This window comes from Mixophyes fleayi, chromosome 3 (assembly GCF_038048845.1).
Source record: "Mixophyes fleayi isolate aMixFle1 chromosome 3, aMixFle1.hap1, whole genome shotgun sequence".
NCBI lineage: Eukaryota > Metazoa > Chordata > Amphibia > Anura > Limnodynastidae > Mixophyes > Mixophyes fleayi.
In genome coordinates, this window is record NC_134404.1 from 145,104,857 (window position 1) to 145,123,433 (window position 18,577).

An 18,577-nucleotide genomic window follows, 5' to 3' on the forward strand; every position below is an offset into this window, starting at 1 on the left:
TTGCTGCCCACATACATGACCAGGCTCCATATAAACTGCAGACATGCAGTATTTATCTTAAATACCTGCAATGCATTCATGCCGTATATGTATTCTATGTGACTGTTTTTTAAATGGATGCTCTGGCAAGCCTATGTGTGGACAGTTCTTTTCTGTTTACATTGCAATTATTGGACGTACTATTACGCTTCGCTCACCATTTGCCGAATGCCAAACTCCTACTTTCAATACCCAAAATTGCTCAGTAATAGCACATTCATCTAGTACAGTCAATACATTCCTGACCTTCATATCCAACATCCTGTAAATAAATAGGGGACTAAAGAGAAATACAACATTACACTAAATGACTATCTTGGCAAAACATCTTCTTCTACTCAATCAATTCATATAGATTTAGATCCCTTTAGGGTTGGCACTGTCGAAATAATAACAACAAGATATCATTCACATTGTTTTGGGATACTTTATGTAATATGTGCTATAGCTTAAATAAATAGTTTTTTTAACACAAAAAAATTACATCAGGCAAGGCCAAATTTTTGTAAAAATAGTAGGATGGTATTTGGGATTTTAATTTAAACTAGTAAACTCCAATATAAAAACCTGTTTACTTGCCTCACCATCAATACAAACATAGGATATCCTTTATGCATATCCACTCTCCTCATATCCAAGGGTTATTTGATGCTGTTGTACAATGTACCATATGTGAAGTTGATATCACCAATTTGTTATGTCACATGCATTAGTAATATACATACCACTGTAGGACACAACTTTCTCACCTAAAATTCACTTATAGCTGGTTGAAACATGGTACATTATAAACAGTCAGTATTTCTTTGTGGATGTTGGAACATTTGTCAAATTGTTTACCATAACATGTAAATAACATTATATATTTTATAATCTTACAAGTTTGCATTTGTTACATCGGTATATTTTTTTGCCAATTACATTGCAGAGTAACAATGTGCACTAAATGCCTGCATTATGATTGCCTTTTTGCTACAGAATGTAAAAAAAACTTATATTGCTTTGCAAATCATTGGTTGTTTCATTCATACAGGAAAGGTAGTGCTACCAATAACAGTTTTATTTACTTTTGAGCCTACAGTGCACATAGTTATGGTGACTTAACAAACAGACATTGCTTGCTTCCTCCAAACACTAACCTTCCTCGAGTCATTGAGGTTGCGGAAATCAATTTCATTAGCTAGATATTATACATCAATGTACACAAGAACATGTCATACTGCCACTTCGCCTACTGATTGTATAATTATCAAATTCCATTCACTTCAATTTTTATGCTGCCTCTTCTAAACTTCCATACGCCACTTCTAAATTTCCACTTCGACCACTTCTCGTGAACATATTTTAACAGCTCTAAAGGGTTTTAAATTAATGGAACAGTCTAACCCTGGGATTAAAATCCACTGGGCCACCAACATGAAAAAATATGATATACCAATTGTGTTACAGTTATTTTTGTATATAAGTCATATTTCTATTGGTTAACCCTAGACCAGTATTAAATAAAAAAAGTTAAGGGTGTTTTCAGTTACATCATCTAGGAAAAACTCCTAAGGTGGTGCATCTGCTTAGCCAGACCCCAAAGGGCTGTTACATGTAGCCATAATACAGGACTGTCAAATTAATTTTGTAACCTGCTTTAAATACCTGCGAAGGCGTGTGTGAGCAGCAGGATGATAACAAGCCTCAATCTCTGGATTGCGGTTCATGATTGGTCTTTCCATTCTCTCTTAGCATTCAACCCATCAACAGTTTTCGGCCAGTGCCAGGAAAAGACGGCTGCACGGAGCAGTCCCTAGGGTTCTGGGCTAGGGGGAGGTGCCACTTTAGGGTATGCCTCCTATGTGCTAATGCAGCTTTAAACAGTATTGTACACTGAACAATTTATATGCTATCTAAGGCACAAACCATTACAAATACCTTGCAAATGAAAATAATGTTTAAGAAGTAAATTCATCCATATAGCATTCACAGCATACGCTTCAAATAAATAGCTAATATTACTAATGTACAATAAGAACAATCACAATGATGACTCTACTGCCAGTTTTAATTTTCATGAAATATAGATCTTCTTTAATTTATTCCATTTCATGTTCTTATTTCTTTATACAAGCCTATGATTTCCAAAGCAATATATTATGTAGCAATTTCTACATTCAGTGATGGTTCATTTAATAGTTCCTGACCTAGTAAATACAAACAAGGTATAATTTTCTCATTGACACTGTTTGCACTAAATAACAGAAATGAAACGACTAAGACAACTTGTACAATAACATAGTTACAACAGTTTTATGTTATCTTTTTTATTTTTTAAATTATGGCCTTGTGTCTGAGAAGTGAGTGTGCTACAGTTGTGGTGCTTTGGTTTTTTTTTTGCTTGCATTTTACTAATAGCAATCATTTATATACTGACTGGTACTGAGGACACAGAGCTTGCTCTGGATTCCCGTGTTTTAAAATTTGGCATGCTGATTGTACAGCAAGATACTCCTACGGTTGCCTCAGGTAATTCATCTTCCTCAGTCCATTCATTTAGATCAGGGTTGAAGCTCTGAATGCACTTCTTGTACTTCTTTTCTACTTCATTCCACCCACCTACCAGGTAAATTTTGCCGTTAAGTGTAGAAGCACCTGCTGTGCTCACTCCATTCTGAAGAGGAGCACCATAGCTCCATTGACCAGTGTAAGGGGTAAAGCATTCAACTGGGAGGACATCAACCCTCTCTCCACGACCACCGAGTTGACTACCACCTATAACGTACACTCTGTCACCAAGCGTAACAGAACAATGCCATCCTCTGGGTGTACTGAGACTCACTCTATCTTGCCAGCTATCAGTAGATGGGTCATATATACACACAGAGCGAGAGTATGCATTATTTATGTATCCACCTACGACCAAGATCTTACCATCAATAACTGAGCTGGAATGGCAGCACCTTGCAACCTCCAGTGGTGCTTTTAGTTGCCACTGGTTAGTTGAAGGCACATAACACTCAACTGAGGCTAGGCACCCTTCAGAATTGCGACCACCAATTGCATAAAGGAGGCCATTGAAAACATTCAAGCTAAAGTGGGTACGTTTCTGGTTCATGTTTGCAAGGTGAATCCATGTGTTGAATCGAGGGTCGTACCTAAACATGAAAAAATACAATGAGAGAAATAAATGTAAGAAGTAAACATTTATAGTACTCCATATTAGAGTATCAGAAAAAAACATGTAAGTAGGGAAATTGGACATATTTTTAAATTTGTATATAAAATTGTCATTAGACTGCAGTGAGAGTACAGACATGGGTAGAATGATATCAACCGCATCTTATAAAAAGGTATGAGAGAGCACTTTGCAAAAAGTTGTCATTTCAATAATGTATTTTTAAATAAGGTAAATAAACTCTTTCTATATTATAAAGTAAACTAGTAAAAAAATATAATTGGGAGACCCCTACTAAGAGATTTCGTTGTATGGTTTCTATGTATAAATATATATACAATGTCAGTTCAATCATTTATATCCAGAGCTTGTCATTAACAAAACGTGCCAATGACAAAGCACCATTGTTGAAGATTGGAAGAAATATGAGTTTACATTAAGGTACAAAACAGTGGTTGTGGACTATAATAGAGGTATTGTGGCTGTAGTCCCAGGCCCAATGTAGAAAGGGGAACCAAACATTCACTATTCACTGCTGCAAGTATGAGCTTGACCAAAAATAAAGTGAGTTTGGGGTGAGGGACTTTGATTATATTTCCTATAAATTTGTGGAGATTGTGGTTCCTATTTATTGCAATTATTTGGAGTCTTGCTGTATAGATTAATAAGACTGGAAATTATAAATGTTTAGTCGAAAAAAAGTGCATGTAGACAGGGCCATTGTCTCAAGCACTACCCATTGCCAATGGTAGCTTTAATTAAACACTGCATTAAGGGGTTTTCATCATAGGAGTAGTAAAAATGTGAAATACCTTACCAGGATAGCTCGTATTACCTAGACAATCTTAAAATAGCTCAGATATGTTCTAAGATAAATATAATATACAATGTTATCGAATTCTGCTAGAATATGTATTCATGGTGGAATCTAGTTGTCATTTTTGGCACCAGAAAAAAATCATTATACTTACTTGAGACAATTAGATGCAGCATATATAGGGCTTTTCTTATTGGATGACAAAGTGCTTTTGTCAAAGTCAACATGTCAAAGTAAATAATTTTCATATGACTACAAAGGGTAAAGCAAAAAGTGCTGAAAAGACGTTTATACTGACCTCTAACTGGATTAAAGTTTTTTTCCACTTTATCATATTTTTTTTCATTGATACTAAAGTTTATTTTGAAGTGCCCCATTTGCTCTATTATTTATTTTCAACTCAGTTGACTTGGTCAACATACAAACGTACTGAAACAAAGCAACAGTACACACTTCATAAGTCCCCTGCTGTAAACCAAGTACCTGCAGAAATTGCTGACTGCATGCTTTGCTTGGTTCCTGGCATCATTCTGGTCCTCACCACCAGCAATGTAAAGAAAGCCATCCATCACTGTGACACATTGATTAAAACTCTTGGCTGGCAGCTCAGCTAATCTCTTCCATCCATTCTCGGGATCCCTGTACAAGATCTCCCTGCTGAGAGATTTTTCTGTTAATGCAGGTCGGCCACCAACAGTGACGAGGACCCTTGTGCCACCACGTATTTTCGTTCTTCTGGATTGCAAAGTGTTCTGATGGTATGGAAGCAGGTGATAATTCATAGCTTCAACTAGAAGCCTGTGGCATTCTGTGTCCTGCATCATTCTGGGCACTGACTGGACATAGTTGACCAGATCTTGTGCTGAGATAGTGCCAAATCTGATATTGCCCAAGAGGCCGGAAGCATACTTTATTCTCTTTTCATCATAATCTAACCACTTCATTGCAATCTGGAAAGCAACAATTTCAGAAGGCAACTGCAGGTTGTCATCTATAAGAAGTTCATTTATTTGATCAAAAGTTAGCTTTAGAAACTGATCAGTTTCAGAAAACTCAATGAAGTTGTCCCTGATGAATTTTTGTGCAGCTTCTTTTGTGCTCTTAAGTCCATAGGTTTCTGCAATATTAGCAACATACATGCAGTTTTCAACATTGATTTCTTGCATTAAAAAGTCACAGCACATGTTTACAAGGTTGTCGATCTGCAAAGAGATAGCTGAAGATAAGGTACTGCCTATTGTGTACAAAGAGAGAGTGAATTTACCAGTGTAGGCATAGGTTATGACAGTAGCTAGCCCTAAAGGAGATGCATCATTCAGATCAACCCGCTGAGTGGAGGGATCTTTCTTCAGGATGTTGTAGAAATACTCACTGCAAGATGCCATCACAACCTTGTGAGTCATGAAAGATTTTGTTTTGGTACCAATGGTGAGGTCACACAGGAAACTGTCTTGTCTCATTCTACTCAGCCCTTCCATGAGGTTGGAGCCATATGACGAGTCAGAAACCTCTGTAGAGATGTAACTAAAGCCATTTCCTCCATCAATCAAGCCACTGATCCCATTGAGTTTGCAGAGGGGACTGTCTTCTACAATGATGGTCATCTCATTGATGTCTGACTTAGTTTTCTTGACATTCTTCTTCTTTGGTGCCATGACTGCAATACAGGAATCACAGCCAAGACCGTTCTATAAAACAGACAACAGAAGCAGATCAGTGATTAGAATCAATTATCAATGAACCTAACCAAAAATCAATAAAGCTACAATCTAAATTGACATAACATTTAATTCATATATTTAACAGTATTTAGCACCAATGTATAATATTCTAATAAAAGTCAGACATGTTAAATTTGGGAATATCATTTTGTAGTTGAACAATTGCACAGACAGCATTTCATGTTTTAAAACAACAGTGAAAGATCACATGTTTCAGACATGTTCTGGTTTTTTTCAGCATTGTGTTTTTAATTAGAATTACATTAGATGTATGAGCTCGCTTGTTTAAATGGCTTAATACTCTGAAAATGAAAGGTTGTCCTCCAAGTAATTCCACTATCAAAATTCTCCAGAACTCACACACTATTTTTAAATCAAAACATCAGAAGCAAAGCACACAGCAAATCCATTAATAAACAGAATTAATGTGCATGTAAACATACTTATCAGAGGATATATTAATAAAGCCTTATTTTGCTGTCCATGGTATGAACATGCTATTCACTAAATTAATATATGTTTTTCAATCTGAAAGTGAACCTGTCACCATAAATTAGCAGTCATTTGTTCCTTACATCTTTTTTTTATTATTTACTGTACATTTTTTTAAAATCTGTTTCCAATTTGTTGTTGGCCAGAAGCATGAAATATAAAAGAAAGGGAGAAGGTGGATAGTGGGCCCAATTGTAAAGCGCCACAGAATTTGCTGGCGCTATATAAATAAATGTTGATGATGATGATAATGGTGATACACCAGTTAAAATTGATGGTCCTTGCTTGTTTACATTGTACACTGGAAAAAGCAGCAAGTTCCTCACTCCAAGCCTGATCATCTACGTCTTTTGCAGTAAACAGCAGTTGTAACACCCAAAAGTCATTGGAAAATATAAAGTTCCTTCTCCAAGCTCACTTTATCTCTTGTTAAGGTCATACTTATAGCTTTGAGATTTAATGGGGAAGGTCATGGCCAGATACATCCCTTGGCCTCCTGGGCTAATGCCTCAATCTCTTCTATTAAATATACTACTGTACTGTACAGTGTGTATTTATATATGGAAGGTAGCCATTGTACACATATAAAGTCACAGAACAAAGAGATAACATACAAAATGACCTGATTTTGACAGATTTTTCCCCTGGGAACAACATATATCCACCTGCTACTAAAGCCACAACTATGTATTTCTTTCTGTCTACAATACTTAGCTCACTAAAGTGCTAAGCTTCACCATTGAGAAAACATTTTATATTTTTTTATATATTTAAATGAAAAAGACCCACTATATTTTTTTCTCCGCAAATCTCTTTGCGCTGAATAATTAAAATCTTCTGACAGTGCCCATCTATCGAATCTGCAGGACAGGAGGATTTTTACTAATATCAGGTAATCACTAAATAAACCTTACTAGAATGTGTATCTAGAAATGAACTGTAGATAGGAAGGGAGTTTAAGTAGATCCCCCTATTGTTCCCACATCATGGCATATGGCAACTGTAACTTTCTGTTACATGACTGTAGGATGAACCTCATAGCAAAGTCATCTGGTTTGGTCTCAGCAAGAACTATTTCAGTACCTGGAGAATGGATGTGTGTGTGTGTGGCAGATGAAGCCTTAAGATATGCTATAACGTAGGCAGTGTCTGGGTTATGAGACTACCACAATGAATATTTACATCTCTATAGAACAAATATAGATCTCAGATATACAAGGCCATGAAACCAGTGGTAACCATTTTCACGATTGCCACCAATCCGACATCGACAAGCCCTCCAACTAAAATCCGAATTTCTGCCAAACTGATGTGAAAATAAACAGACTTACCTCGAAGCCAACGCTGGAGATCTCTGATTTTCCCACCATGCTGACAGCAACTTATCCCGATTGGACAAATATTCGCCACTGCAGTTTGACATCATTGCGATGTCTGTCAATAGAAATTTAAATCGGCAATGTATGGGACCCCTAAGGTTAAGTGTTTAAACACTTAACCCAACATTGGCGCTTTAAATTTATATTGAGAGACGTTGTAATGACATCAAGCTGCAGTGCCGAACACTTCTCCAATCGGGATAACTTGCTGTCAGCATAGTGAGCCAATCGGAGATCTCCAGCGTCGGCTTCAAGGTAAGTCTGTTTATTTTCACATCGGTTTCCCAGAAATGTGGATTTTATTTGGAGGGCTTATCGATGTCGGATTTTTCAGCATCGATCAAGTGTACCCAACCCCATGAAACAGTTGTTAACTGTGTGGTACTTCCTTCCAGCTGTATGCCAGTCTACAAATAATGCAAGGAATATGATGTGTTGGATTTCCCAAAAGAAAATTGTTGCAAAAGTTTTTTGCAGGAGGCACATGGACCAGTGCACCAAGAAGGTGGGGATGTAAATATTTGCTACTTCTGATTGTAGGAGCCTTCCTAACTATACATGTGTGAAGATGCTGGGTTTATCTGGCCCAATTATACCTACTTCATGCTGGCTGGCCACCCAGGGGTGCCTTACTATGCCAAGGAAGCCTTCCAGGTACAGGTTCTAGGGTTCTTATAGTCACTCAGGCAAGTGCAGTTAGAAAAGTACAATGCTATATCTATTGTAATAAAAACTAGAATACTATGTATAAACAGTAAATAAATGTCAGGCAGGGTTACAATATTATCTGTTCATTACCTCACTAGCTTAAAATGTTACAGTTGCCTGGATGTCCTGACTTACAGAATCCAAGAGTCATGGAGTTCTTCTAACCTACAGATATACCAGCAGGATGTTCAGTCCAGCAGAAGCCTAGACATCAATGCTGGAGATCTTCCCAGGATTAAATCAAAAGAAAAGACACCCCAGCATCCATGGCTCTCACTCTTTCCTCCATATCCTGAAGATATCCCCTCGTCCAGGGGCTGGGTCAGGGGTGGCCTTAGATAGTGGGATCCCCTGAGAGTGTCTGTCTGTTAAACAGGGCTGTCCCTTCTGATCCCAATACCTCCCTTTTTCCCTTGCTAGGATAACTCCAATGAGTATGTTGGAATACAACCTGAGAAATTGGGGACATACTCAGGTTAATTAAAGGGCAAGGCCATGATGATCATGTGACACTCCCAGTATTAGTTCCTTACAAGCTTTTTCAGCCACAACTACCTTACAGCTGATAAGCACTTCCTGTAGAGAAAGGAGGAGAGGGATGAATGCTCTACTGTCCCCTAACCTGTATACTGGAACTGGACCCCATCCAATCCTTACCTATAACCCATCTGGCTTCAATTTGAGAATAAAGCATAACAGCCTCACTGCAATAACAACCAACATCTTTTTAAAATGGGTAACATAGAATGAAAAATTCTCCTATGTAGGCATGGCTACAATGTCCCCTTATCCACATGTAATTAGACACTGCATTTGCACATCGGTGACCTGGGGAACATTAACAGGGCTATAAAAGTACATATTGTTATGCTCCACATTTTTTGAGAAACGTAGGCAGGCTGGTTTAGGTGATATTAAATTAGTTTCATCACAACATGTCTAGTATTGGGTCCACAAGCTATATTCAAATGAGCTTCCCGGGTTGGAGACTGTACATTTATGGGGCCTTTATTCCAGCACAAATGTACTTTTAAAGTCGATCTGGAGCTGCCCATAATAGCGAGTCTCCCTTTGCTTTCACTGGGATGACTTTTCACCTTTCAGGTGCTTTTAATGCAGGAAAGCACAATTTTATCAAAAGTGACACCTTAAATACAAACAGTCCTTATCTCCCGTCATTGTCATGACTCTGTAAAAGATTTCAATTAGTACATTAGCCTTATCTTTCAATTTCTATGGAACTAATGAACATTTAGAAATACACAACTCTGACATTATGTGTACATGTGTCCTATTTCCCCACTACTCCCTTGCATCAATGGACTTGTTTGTTTGTGAAACTCCTATTATATTAGTTTGCCCCTAATTTTGCACCCTATTTCTGCGATATATTGTTCATGACAATTAGGGGACCTCTGTCTTTTTATCTTTTCAAGACTTACAATTTTATTTTTTTTATTTTTTTATTACATTTGTTTATCTGTGTATACTCACTATAAAATGTGTCAATTACTTGCAGATTCAGGCTAAAAGAGAAACAATTTTAAACTACCATCTTGCAAGATAAAATGTGGTATTTGTTTTTTTTTCTAAGTAGAATTACATGATGTGTGGCTAGGTCATTTCTATGTTGAAATAAATAACTGATTGTTTCAAAATTAACTTCATACTGCCCCTGGTATTCATCTCATGAGTCCATATAAACAGTTTCATTGGTGCATGATAACACAAAACAGCTTTTTATTATATGTTTAGATAATTGCACAGTACCACTTCTTATGTTTTATGTACTGGGTGTGATAGTTGTCCATGTCTACAGAATAAAAATAGATACTAACACTTTTCCTGTTCTATATACTGGAAGTAGTTATCAATAAGAATATTAACAAACCAGTTTAAGTACACCATGAATGCAATTGTGTAACTGTAAGAGTTTATTTGTGGACTATGGACTATTTATATGGAACTGCACATAGATGTGCACTATTTTTAATTTGTAAAAATATGTAAATTGAAAATAAATGATTGGGGTGAGTCAAATGTGACAGTGGTTAAGTTTTCATGCAGGCATTCTTATTTTCTAAACAGTAATGATTGCATACAGTGGATGTACAAGATCATGACTGGACTCAATGTGGGCATGAATATACGCTCATCCATAAATGCTCAATATTTTAGATGTGCTGTTTTGTTTAAGTCAGGGGTGCACAACTCAGCTCTATGATGGGAGGCAACTGCATGTTGGGGGGCTACATCATACCATACTAGATTGCGAAAGACCAGGTGGTCAGAAAAGCATATTAGGCAAGGTTATGGGTGGAGAAAAGCACTGCCCAGATGACCCTTTTTCCCACATGCCCTCAAGTCTAATCTTTATTACCTCCCTATTGCCCCTAACGCACCCTAGAGCTAGTGAATAGGTATATGTGGGTTGGGATTGGGATGGATTAGAACTCCCTAACTCAAGTGTCCCCATAACATAATGTAACTATTATATTGCACAAACCACCCAAAAAGTAATGTTGGGGTATGGATAGGTTGTGGACATAAGGAATGCAAAAGAGGCCACCATTAAGTGCCCATATATAGCTACATAGCCCTCTGACAAAGTCTGTGTGACGAAATGTGTCAGATAATAACTTGGCTCATTACAAGACTCATAGACTCATGATGAAATATTCTTCAGTATTGTGTCTGATTGGTCTGCAAGTATTTCATTACTTTCTGGTACGCATTCTGGGCCTGATTCATGTTTGGATGTAAGTTCCTTTGCCTGCCATATCTTTGGTGAAATAGCTCTGCACATGCTCAGAAATGGACCTTATGCCCAAGGGCGGATTGGCCATAGACCTTACAGGGAAGTTTCCCGGTAGGCCGATGGCCTAATGAGGCCACCTGGAGGCCACCTCAGATTTTCCCGGGGGGGCGTGTTTGGATGCGGCGGGAGGAGGCACGTACAGGAAAGCAATCTAAAATATTGGTGTTCAGTGGGCAGCAACGGGCAGCCAATTGCTAGGCTCCCACGGTGCTGTTCGGCAGACAGGAAGTCTGACTTCACTTCCTGTCTGTCTGATGTGAGAAGAGACGCTGCTCAGAGCAACTGAAGGTAAGTGAGGGGGCTTAGTATACTATACTATACTAAAGGGGGGTCCTATACTATACTAAGGGGGACTACCTATACTATGCTATACTAAGGGGGGCTGCCTATACTATACTAAGGGGTGGCTGCCTATACTATTCTAAGGGGGGCTGCCTATACTATACTAAGGGGAGCTACCTATACTATACTAAGGGGAGCTACCTATACTATACTATACTAAGGGGGGCTATCTATACTATACTAAGGGGGGCAACCTATACTATACTAAGGGGGGCTATCTATACTATACTATTGGCGGGCTACCTATACTATACTATACTAAGAGGGGGCTGCCTATGGTATACTTTACATTTGCCCTGCATGGCTTTAGAGATGACCCACAGTGTGTAAAGTCATCACATCTAGGTTTTCCTAAATGTTACTACAATCAAATTCCTGTAGTTCTAAATCCCGCCTACTTTTGTGTTGGCCCCACCTACAGTTATTTTGGTCCTGCCGACATGAGGCCACTTCAATAATTTTTTCCAGGGCCACTTTAAGTTCCCAATCCGCCCCTGCTTATGCCAATGAATGCAATTCCATGCAATTCATGTCTGAATTCAAATGACACGTATGACTGCCTAAAGGGTGGATCGGGGTAGGAAGGGGAGGATGAATGTAGGGAATGTACAGAAAGGACGTGCCAATGAAGATGTGGACGATTCAAGTTCTGGGTTTCTCTAAAGTACGTTTTTGTTTAGCTGTATCATTTGTACCAGCTACAGGACAGGTGTAAGTGCCGACTGATAGTGATGACTGTAATGGTATCATCTTTATATTAAAAACTACATGTATGCATTCCTTTAAAAAGTATTATGAGTTGTTCATTTTATTTTATAGAATATTTTATTTGCATGCATTCTGATGGGACTTTATATTGCACATATGCATGTGCGTATCCTGTACTGAGTTCTGTTTGTTACCATATGGCAAGCAACATTTAGGCAAAGCGTACTTCCACCCAGATTCAAATGGAAACGTATCTTGAGATCTGCTTGGACCTGAATATGGTCGGAATTACGCTCAAGTTTCGTGCTTGTTCTTTTAAAAATAAGTTGTGCTGGTTGCGACCAAACATGTGCTTTTTATTTAGGTCGTTTTACTACACTATGGAGCACCCCTTTTGTTGCTTTTGCAGATTTGATTGTTTTAATCAAACTCTGAATGAAAAGTAGGGAAATAATTTGTTAATCTTAAAGCAAAATGAACTGCACTATGAATATGAATATAGAATCTCATATAAATGTCAGAGTGAGGCAGGAAATGATTATACAATTATCGACAATATGAAGGGAGGATGTAAAGTTTTGAGAACAGTCCAGGGCCCTGGTACTTTTAATATACAACTGGAAGCATGGTCTCCTTAACTTGCTTAATACTTCCCTGGTTGGTGACTCGCAGCTGTGCTCTTTCTGAACTTTGTGACTGCGGTCAACAGGTGACCTGGAAGGCTAAACCACAAGGATTTTTGGTTTAGTATGGTGGTCATATGAGAGCACGGTAGCATTGGGTCATTTAATTCCAAACAGGGCCATAACTGTGTGGAATTTGTATGTCTTCCCTGTGTTTGCATTGGTTTTCTCAGAGTGCCCTGGTTTCCTCCCACACTCCAAAACACATACTGGTAGGTTTATGATGTAAATGACAAATATTCTCTGCACAGTACTGTGTAACTTGGTTGGCACTATATAAACAAACAATAATAATAATAATAATAATAATAGGAGAGGGCAACATGTGCCTACATATTGTGAATTCATGGTCTAAGTGTGCCTTATTCTAATTGATCTACAGCCTATACAAAATTGGATTTAGCAGAATGAACCTGTGTGTGCAAGACATAAACAACCATCACATCAAACTTTATGCAAGTATTACATCAATAAAAACAAGTATTTTTTCATACACCCATAAACGAGATGTTGTGAATGCTAATTGTTACATTATTATTTTGCTGATGGGAAACTATAAATGTATAATGAATAGATTACAGGCCAAGGACATAAGGATAAGATATAAAGTAATATTTTCCAATTAAGATGCTCCCTCCAACCTCTTCTCAGCTGGCTTTTATTAATAAGTGCCTTGAACACTTTTATACTGCTTTCATGACTGCAGCTTCAGCAAGAGGTGTAACAGCTTAAACCCAGCTGTCCTCTGCCATATAATATTACCATTTATATGCCACAGCAGGGAATGTAATATCCACGTATAACCCATTGCTGTGTAATGAGGTAAGCGTATATAGAACAGTAAGAGATTACATTTAACCCTGTACTCTTGGTAAAAAGCAATATAATACATTGAAGTCAAAAGAACTGAGTCAAGCTCATGATTTCTTGTCCCAAGGAAGGGGTGTGTGTGGGCACTGTTGAAACTTGTAATGTGTTAATAAAGTAAAGAAAGATTTCTGGACCCATTTGACAAGGCTGCACAGCTACAAATATTAAATAAGTGATAACGAGAAATCTGCATCTCTATAGTTGTCACTAGTGATTGAGACTGCTTTGGTTCAAGATTGTATCCAGTGCCATTGAAATTGATGTTCTTAACTGGACTCCAGAGAAATATAAACAAACATTTACTTCCGAGCTTATATTCAGAGTGAATTTTCTAATTAATGTTATTCATGAAGAATTGATCCCATGTATCTCATGGGAAATGAGCAAAGCTGACTGTCAGAAGGTCACTGGCAGCTACAGTATAAGTGAGTGGTTTCATGAACCAGTCCTTCCTATTTATGTTCTGTTTGTAGGTTCGTGGATGTATATATATAAAGATGTACATTTCTGTCTGTCCGTCTAATCTATTACGTGTTTAGCGATTACACTGTTACAACACACCACAAGCTACAACCATTATTCTTCAATGGATGTGTGTAATTGAAGGGTCAAGTTGAGTATTATAAGACAAATTTTACAGCTCCAGCATTAAATAATTTTGCTACTAAGGTTTTTATGTATTTATCTATAAATATATATGTGACTGGCAAAGTGTAAAATTCAGTCATTGTACAAAATACTTGGACTGTATTAGGCACAGCAAGTAATTGACATCTTCTGAGTCAAACAAGACTGTTACTTAAAAATTGGTTCTCACTGTATCACCCCCCTGCGCGCACAATACTGTGATGCCCATTCCCAACTACTAAGCATATAACACAATGTTGGCCTGGTTAAAAAGATGTTCTATATATTTGATTCTAATGTTTCACAAAATATATATGCATTTAATGTTGCACCAGCATGCTATAGTTCATCCTGTGTCTCCTTAGTGTTATGAGCATAGATTAAGCTGTGTCCAGCAATATGTTAAAACAGTCTGTGCTTACAATTATTACAAACTAAATTTGGGCTCTGGTGCTGCCGTGGTACCCAAATCTGTGTGCATAGTCTCTGAGTGATCATGCAGAACTCTCCACACTGCGCATACAGCCTAAACAAAAAGCACATACTGCAAGCCTGATGTGTCGGGGTGATAGTGTGGACCAGTAGCTTCCTATTAGTGGTGAAGAATTGAGATGTGTCCAGCAATATTAAACTGTCTGTGATGTCAATAATTAGAAATAGCTCCACTGACAGTGATCTTTAGTCCTGGTGGTGCCATTTCTCCCTCACCCTGGGTGTGTTTGCAGTTGAGGAGAGGTGTGACTGCATGGATCAATAGGAAACTAAAGGTTCACAGTGACTTTGCCTATCCTTTAATGTGGGTCAGCTGGGGTCACGGATGGGGTTCTGCCCCACCATAATCTGTAACTGCTGAGCCCCCGAAGGGTTGCCTGGGTTCTTTGTACCCGCACTAACCCCTCTCATCCCCTTTTGTTGCCACTGATTAGGAGGTTGTTTGTGACTTCTCCATTTATAGCTGTATCGGTAGCTGTGCGGATGAGAATTAAGCTCTCCTTGCAGTCCTCAATGTAAATAGTTAAGTTTGTTGAAATTAGGGGAAGGAATCCCATTGTTTAGGCAGCATATCTAGGTTTAAAGTCATTAAGATTAGTGTCAAGGTTTCACTTAGGGTTTGGGAAGGCTTAATCTTACCCTAACAATTCATCTGAAGCCAGTCAACTAATTTGCAAACAAAAATGCTTCAACCTGTTGCCTTCTTCTAGCTCCCGAACTGTAAGTGAAACCCAAACTTTAGACCCAACTTTGAATATGATTTATGTGAAAACGACATACAGCTACATTGGGAGCGGACTGTCTGCATCTTTTGCATGCCGAGTCATTGGAGAATGGACCTGGGTCAGTAGTGTGTAGGCAGGGGGGTGATACAGTGAGTACCAATTTTCATCTAGAACCTTTGTTTTTTTGTTGAACATAAATATTCATACTTTACCTAAAAGTAGGCATTATATATAATACATAAGCATTTTATAATTGAATGCCTGAATTTTACAATATAACTGTAACACATACAGCATCCAGTATAACGTTATTCGGTACATTTCAGTGCCATGGTATTTTTTCATGAACTAAACTGTATCCTAATTTATACAGTCTCCACAAAATTTTCAACATTTGATTAAAAGCTACAGTGACACTTGGCTACCTCTAGTAAAATATAAGTTGCGGCAAGTCCTAATATGACATGACTGATCGACTTTATTATTGTTCATTTATATAGTGCTAATCATATTACACAGCACTGTAAAAAGACTATGTAATCATTCACATCTGTCCCTGCTCCATTGGATCATACAGCTAAATCCCTACCACTAGGGTCCATAATGTCAGAAGCCAATTGACCTACCAGTATGTTTTTAGACAGTGGGAGGACACCCACACAAGCACAGGGAGAACATACAAACTCCACACAGATAGGTCCTTGGTTGGAATCACGCCCATGACCCTGTGAAGCAGCAATGTTAACCACTGTGCCACCATGCTGCCAAATAGCCTTGATTTCAGACTTATTATTAAACATAATTATATTGTATTTTAAATATTTTTTTCAATAAATCTTTACTCACACAGTATTCATAATAATAGCAGAAGTTGGAAGCTGTTTCTAGAAGATAAGGGATACTTAAAACCTACAGAGACAAGTACTGGTACCGTCCTTATGAATCAAGGACAGATTGCAACTATGCAAAGCATGAGATTTATTATTTAAATATCCATGGAGTTAGTTTGAAGGAAATATACTCCTTTTTCATTTATCTTACAATATTTAAACATTTCTATAGATTAATAGTTTAGAAAGTACTGACATTCAGGTGAATGGTATTTGTTTCTTTTAGATGCACTGCCTGTAAAAATAGTGAAAAAAGCCCACTTGTACTCAGACTATCGGTATCACTCATGCCAAATCTGTAGATCAGCTGCTTAATACTGTCCCACCCAACCATCCCAAACTGTGCTTCGGCCCTCCCTACTTCACATTCCACTAAATGCATCTGTTACAAGGAATCAGCGTCAGTTCCAGAAATAGCAGTATAGAGTGCTCAGATAGAGAACATCCAAAAATAGGTCCCATCTCAGTGTCTCTCACCGGGGTACACATTCCTCTAATTTTCCATTTCTTACAATACTTTCCTAATATCATTTATGAGAAAACTGATGATATTCCACTATATTGTGCTGATAAGAAACAAAAACGGAACCAAGCACTGGAAAATATTATAAATAAGCTTATAATTTCAATAGGCAACACAAGGTCACATATACAACATTTAGGCTTTATTGGTTCTGGTAACAGTAATGAATTTGGAAGTATAGATAGGCCTTTGTCTATTTCTTAGACATACTGTAATAAAGGTAATAGCAGATGACTGAACAAAATGTTCTTCATTTTATAGATTAAAACAATAAAGGAATCAGCAGGGAAAATAAATGTAATGTTTAAAAATTGTAATTTGACAATATAGAACTTTTTAGAACACTATTTTTGCTTCTAGACTCGAAATAGTATGGTTTCTGAAGGCAGACAAATGCTCACAGTTAAGCACTTGCAAACCTATAAGTATTTGTTTTTAACTTAACGGGTATAATAAATATTTTATATTTAGATTGTTTAAACACCCGCATTATTCAGTTTCATAGTACAAGCAATATTTTATATAAAGAAATTAACAAACTATTTAACCTAAACAATGACACCCTCCTACATACTAGAATTAAGCAATTAGGCTAACTTTTGTTATTGATCAAAATCACTTTTGGAAACTCTGTTACAGTCATATGTTCCAGTGAGTTATTAGCATTAGCTTAAAACACAATCCCAAAAAAATCAAAACACAGAAAAAGTTATGTCTACCAAATATTGACTAGTTTTGCTCAGCTTACCCCTTTAGTTCAGATGTGGTCTCAAGCTATGATCTTGTTGTAAAAGAGACAGTGAGAACTTCAAGACTCAGACAGGGCACAATGATAATAGTCTCTCACTAGCATACACACACAGTCGCCTCCTGACTGCACCTGTCACCAGAGAGCCTTCTCTAAATCCTTTCCTTTCACATTGAGAAGAGACCAAACTGTGTGCATATTGAGCCTTAAAAATGACTCCACCTCCCCTACCACCAGCACCACCTTCAGGGAGGGATTGCAGACCCTGTGGTACTTGTGTCATTGGAAAACGTCTTACATTATGAAACACTTTGTTGCTGTACACTGTGTGTATAGAAGAAGTGAATATTATTATTTTGAAGTTTGTGTTGAAAAATTAGAGGACAAATGTATGAAAATAACAATATAAGGATGGAAGGGTAATTTTTACTGGGCAATATAGAATGGACTGACCAAGGAGAGAAAATGAAATACTGACATATTGACCTGAAATTGTGTTTTAATTCCAATACAATTGAAAGGTATTATCTTTTAAAAAGTTATATTTATTTTTTTCTCCTTAACTTAAGGTGCATTACCTGCTCAAATATATGCCTCCGAATATTCTTTAAGATGCTTAATCTGTGCAAGGCCTTTATTACACTGAAGTAAAAGCAAAGCTCCTCTTAATGACAGGAAAAGAGACTAAAAGTCAGAGCTTAGCCCCCTTTGGACAGTGAGCAGCATTAGCCAGAGAAATGACAACCCAGGAGATTTAAATCAGAAATGAATATGAAAAACATAAACTTAAATATTCTTCAAACTTGAGTATAAATAATATGCTTTGTGTAGTAGT

General features: G+C 37.5%; 1 protein-coding gene across 1 annotated transcript; it reads right to left on the reverse strand.

Annotated features, from left to right (window-relative positions):
• Positions 1-452: 452 nt before the first annotated feature.
• On the reverse strand, positions 453-17,933 carry KLHL31 (kelch like family member 31). The gene is made up of 3 exons (XM_075202508.1): positions 17,743-17,933; positions 4,500-5,704; positions 453-3,179 (listed from the first exon to the last, which is right to left on the reverse strand). Exons 2-3 carry the CDS (start codon positions 5,669-5,671, stop codon positions 2,447-2,449), a joined length of 1,905 nt encoding a protein of 634 aa, XP_075058609.1. The 5' UTR covers positions 5,672-5,704; positions 17,743-17,933; the 3' UTR covers positions 453-2,446.
• Between the last annotated feature and the right edge of the window lie 644 nt (positions 17,934-18,577).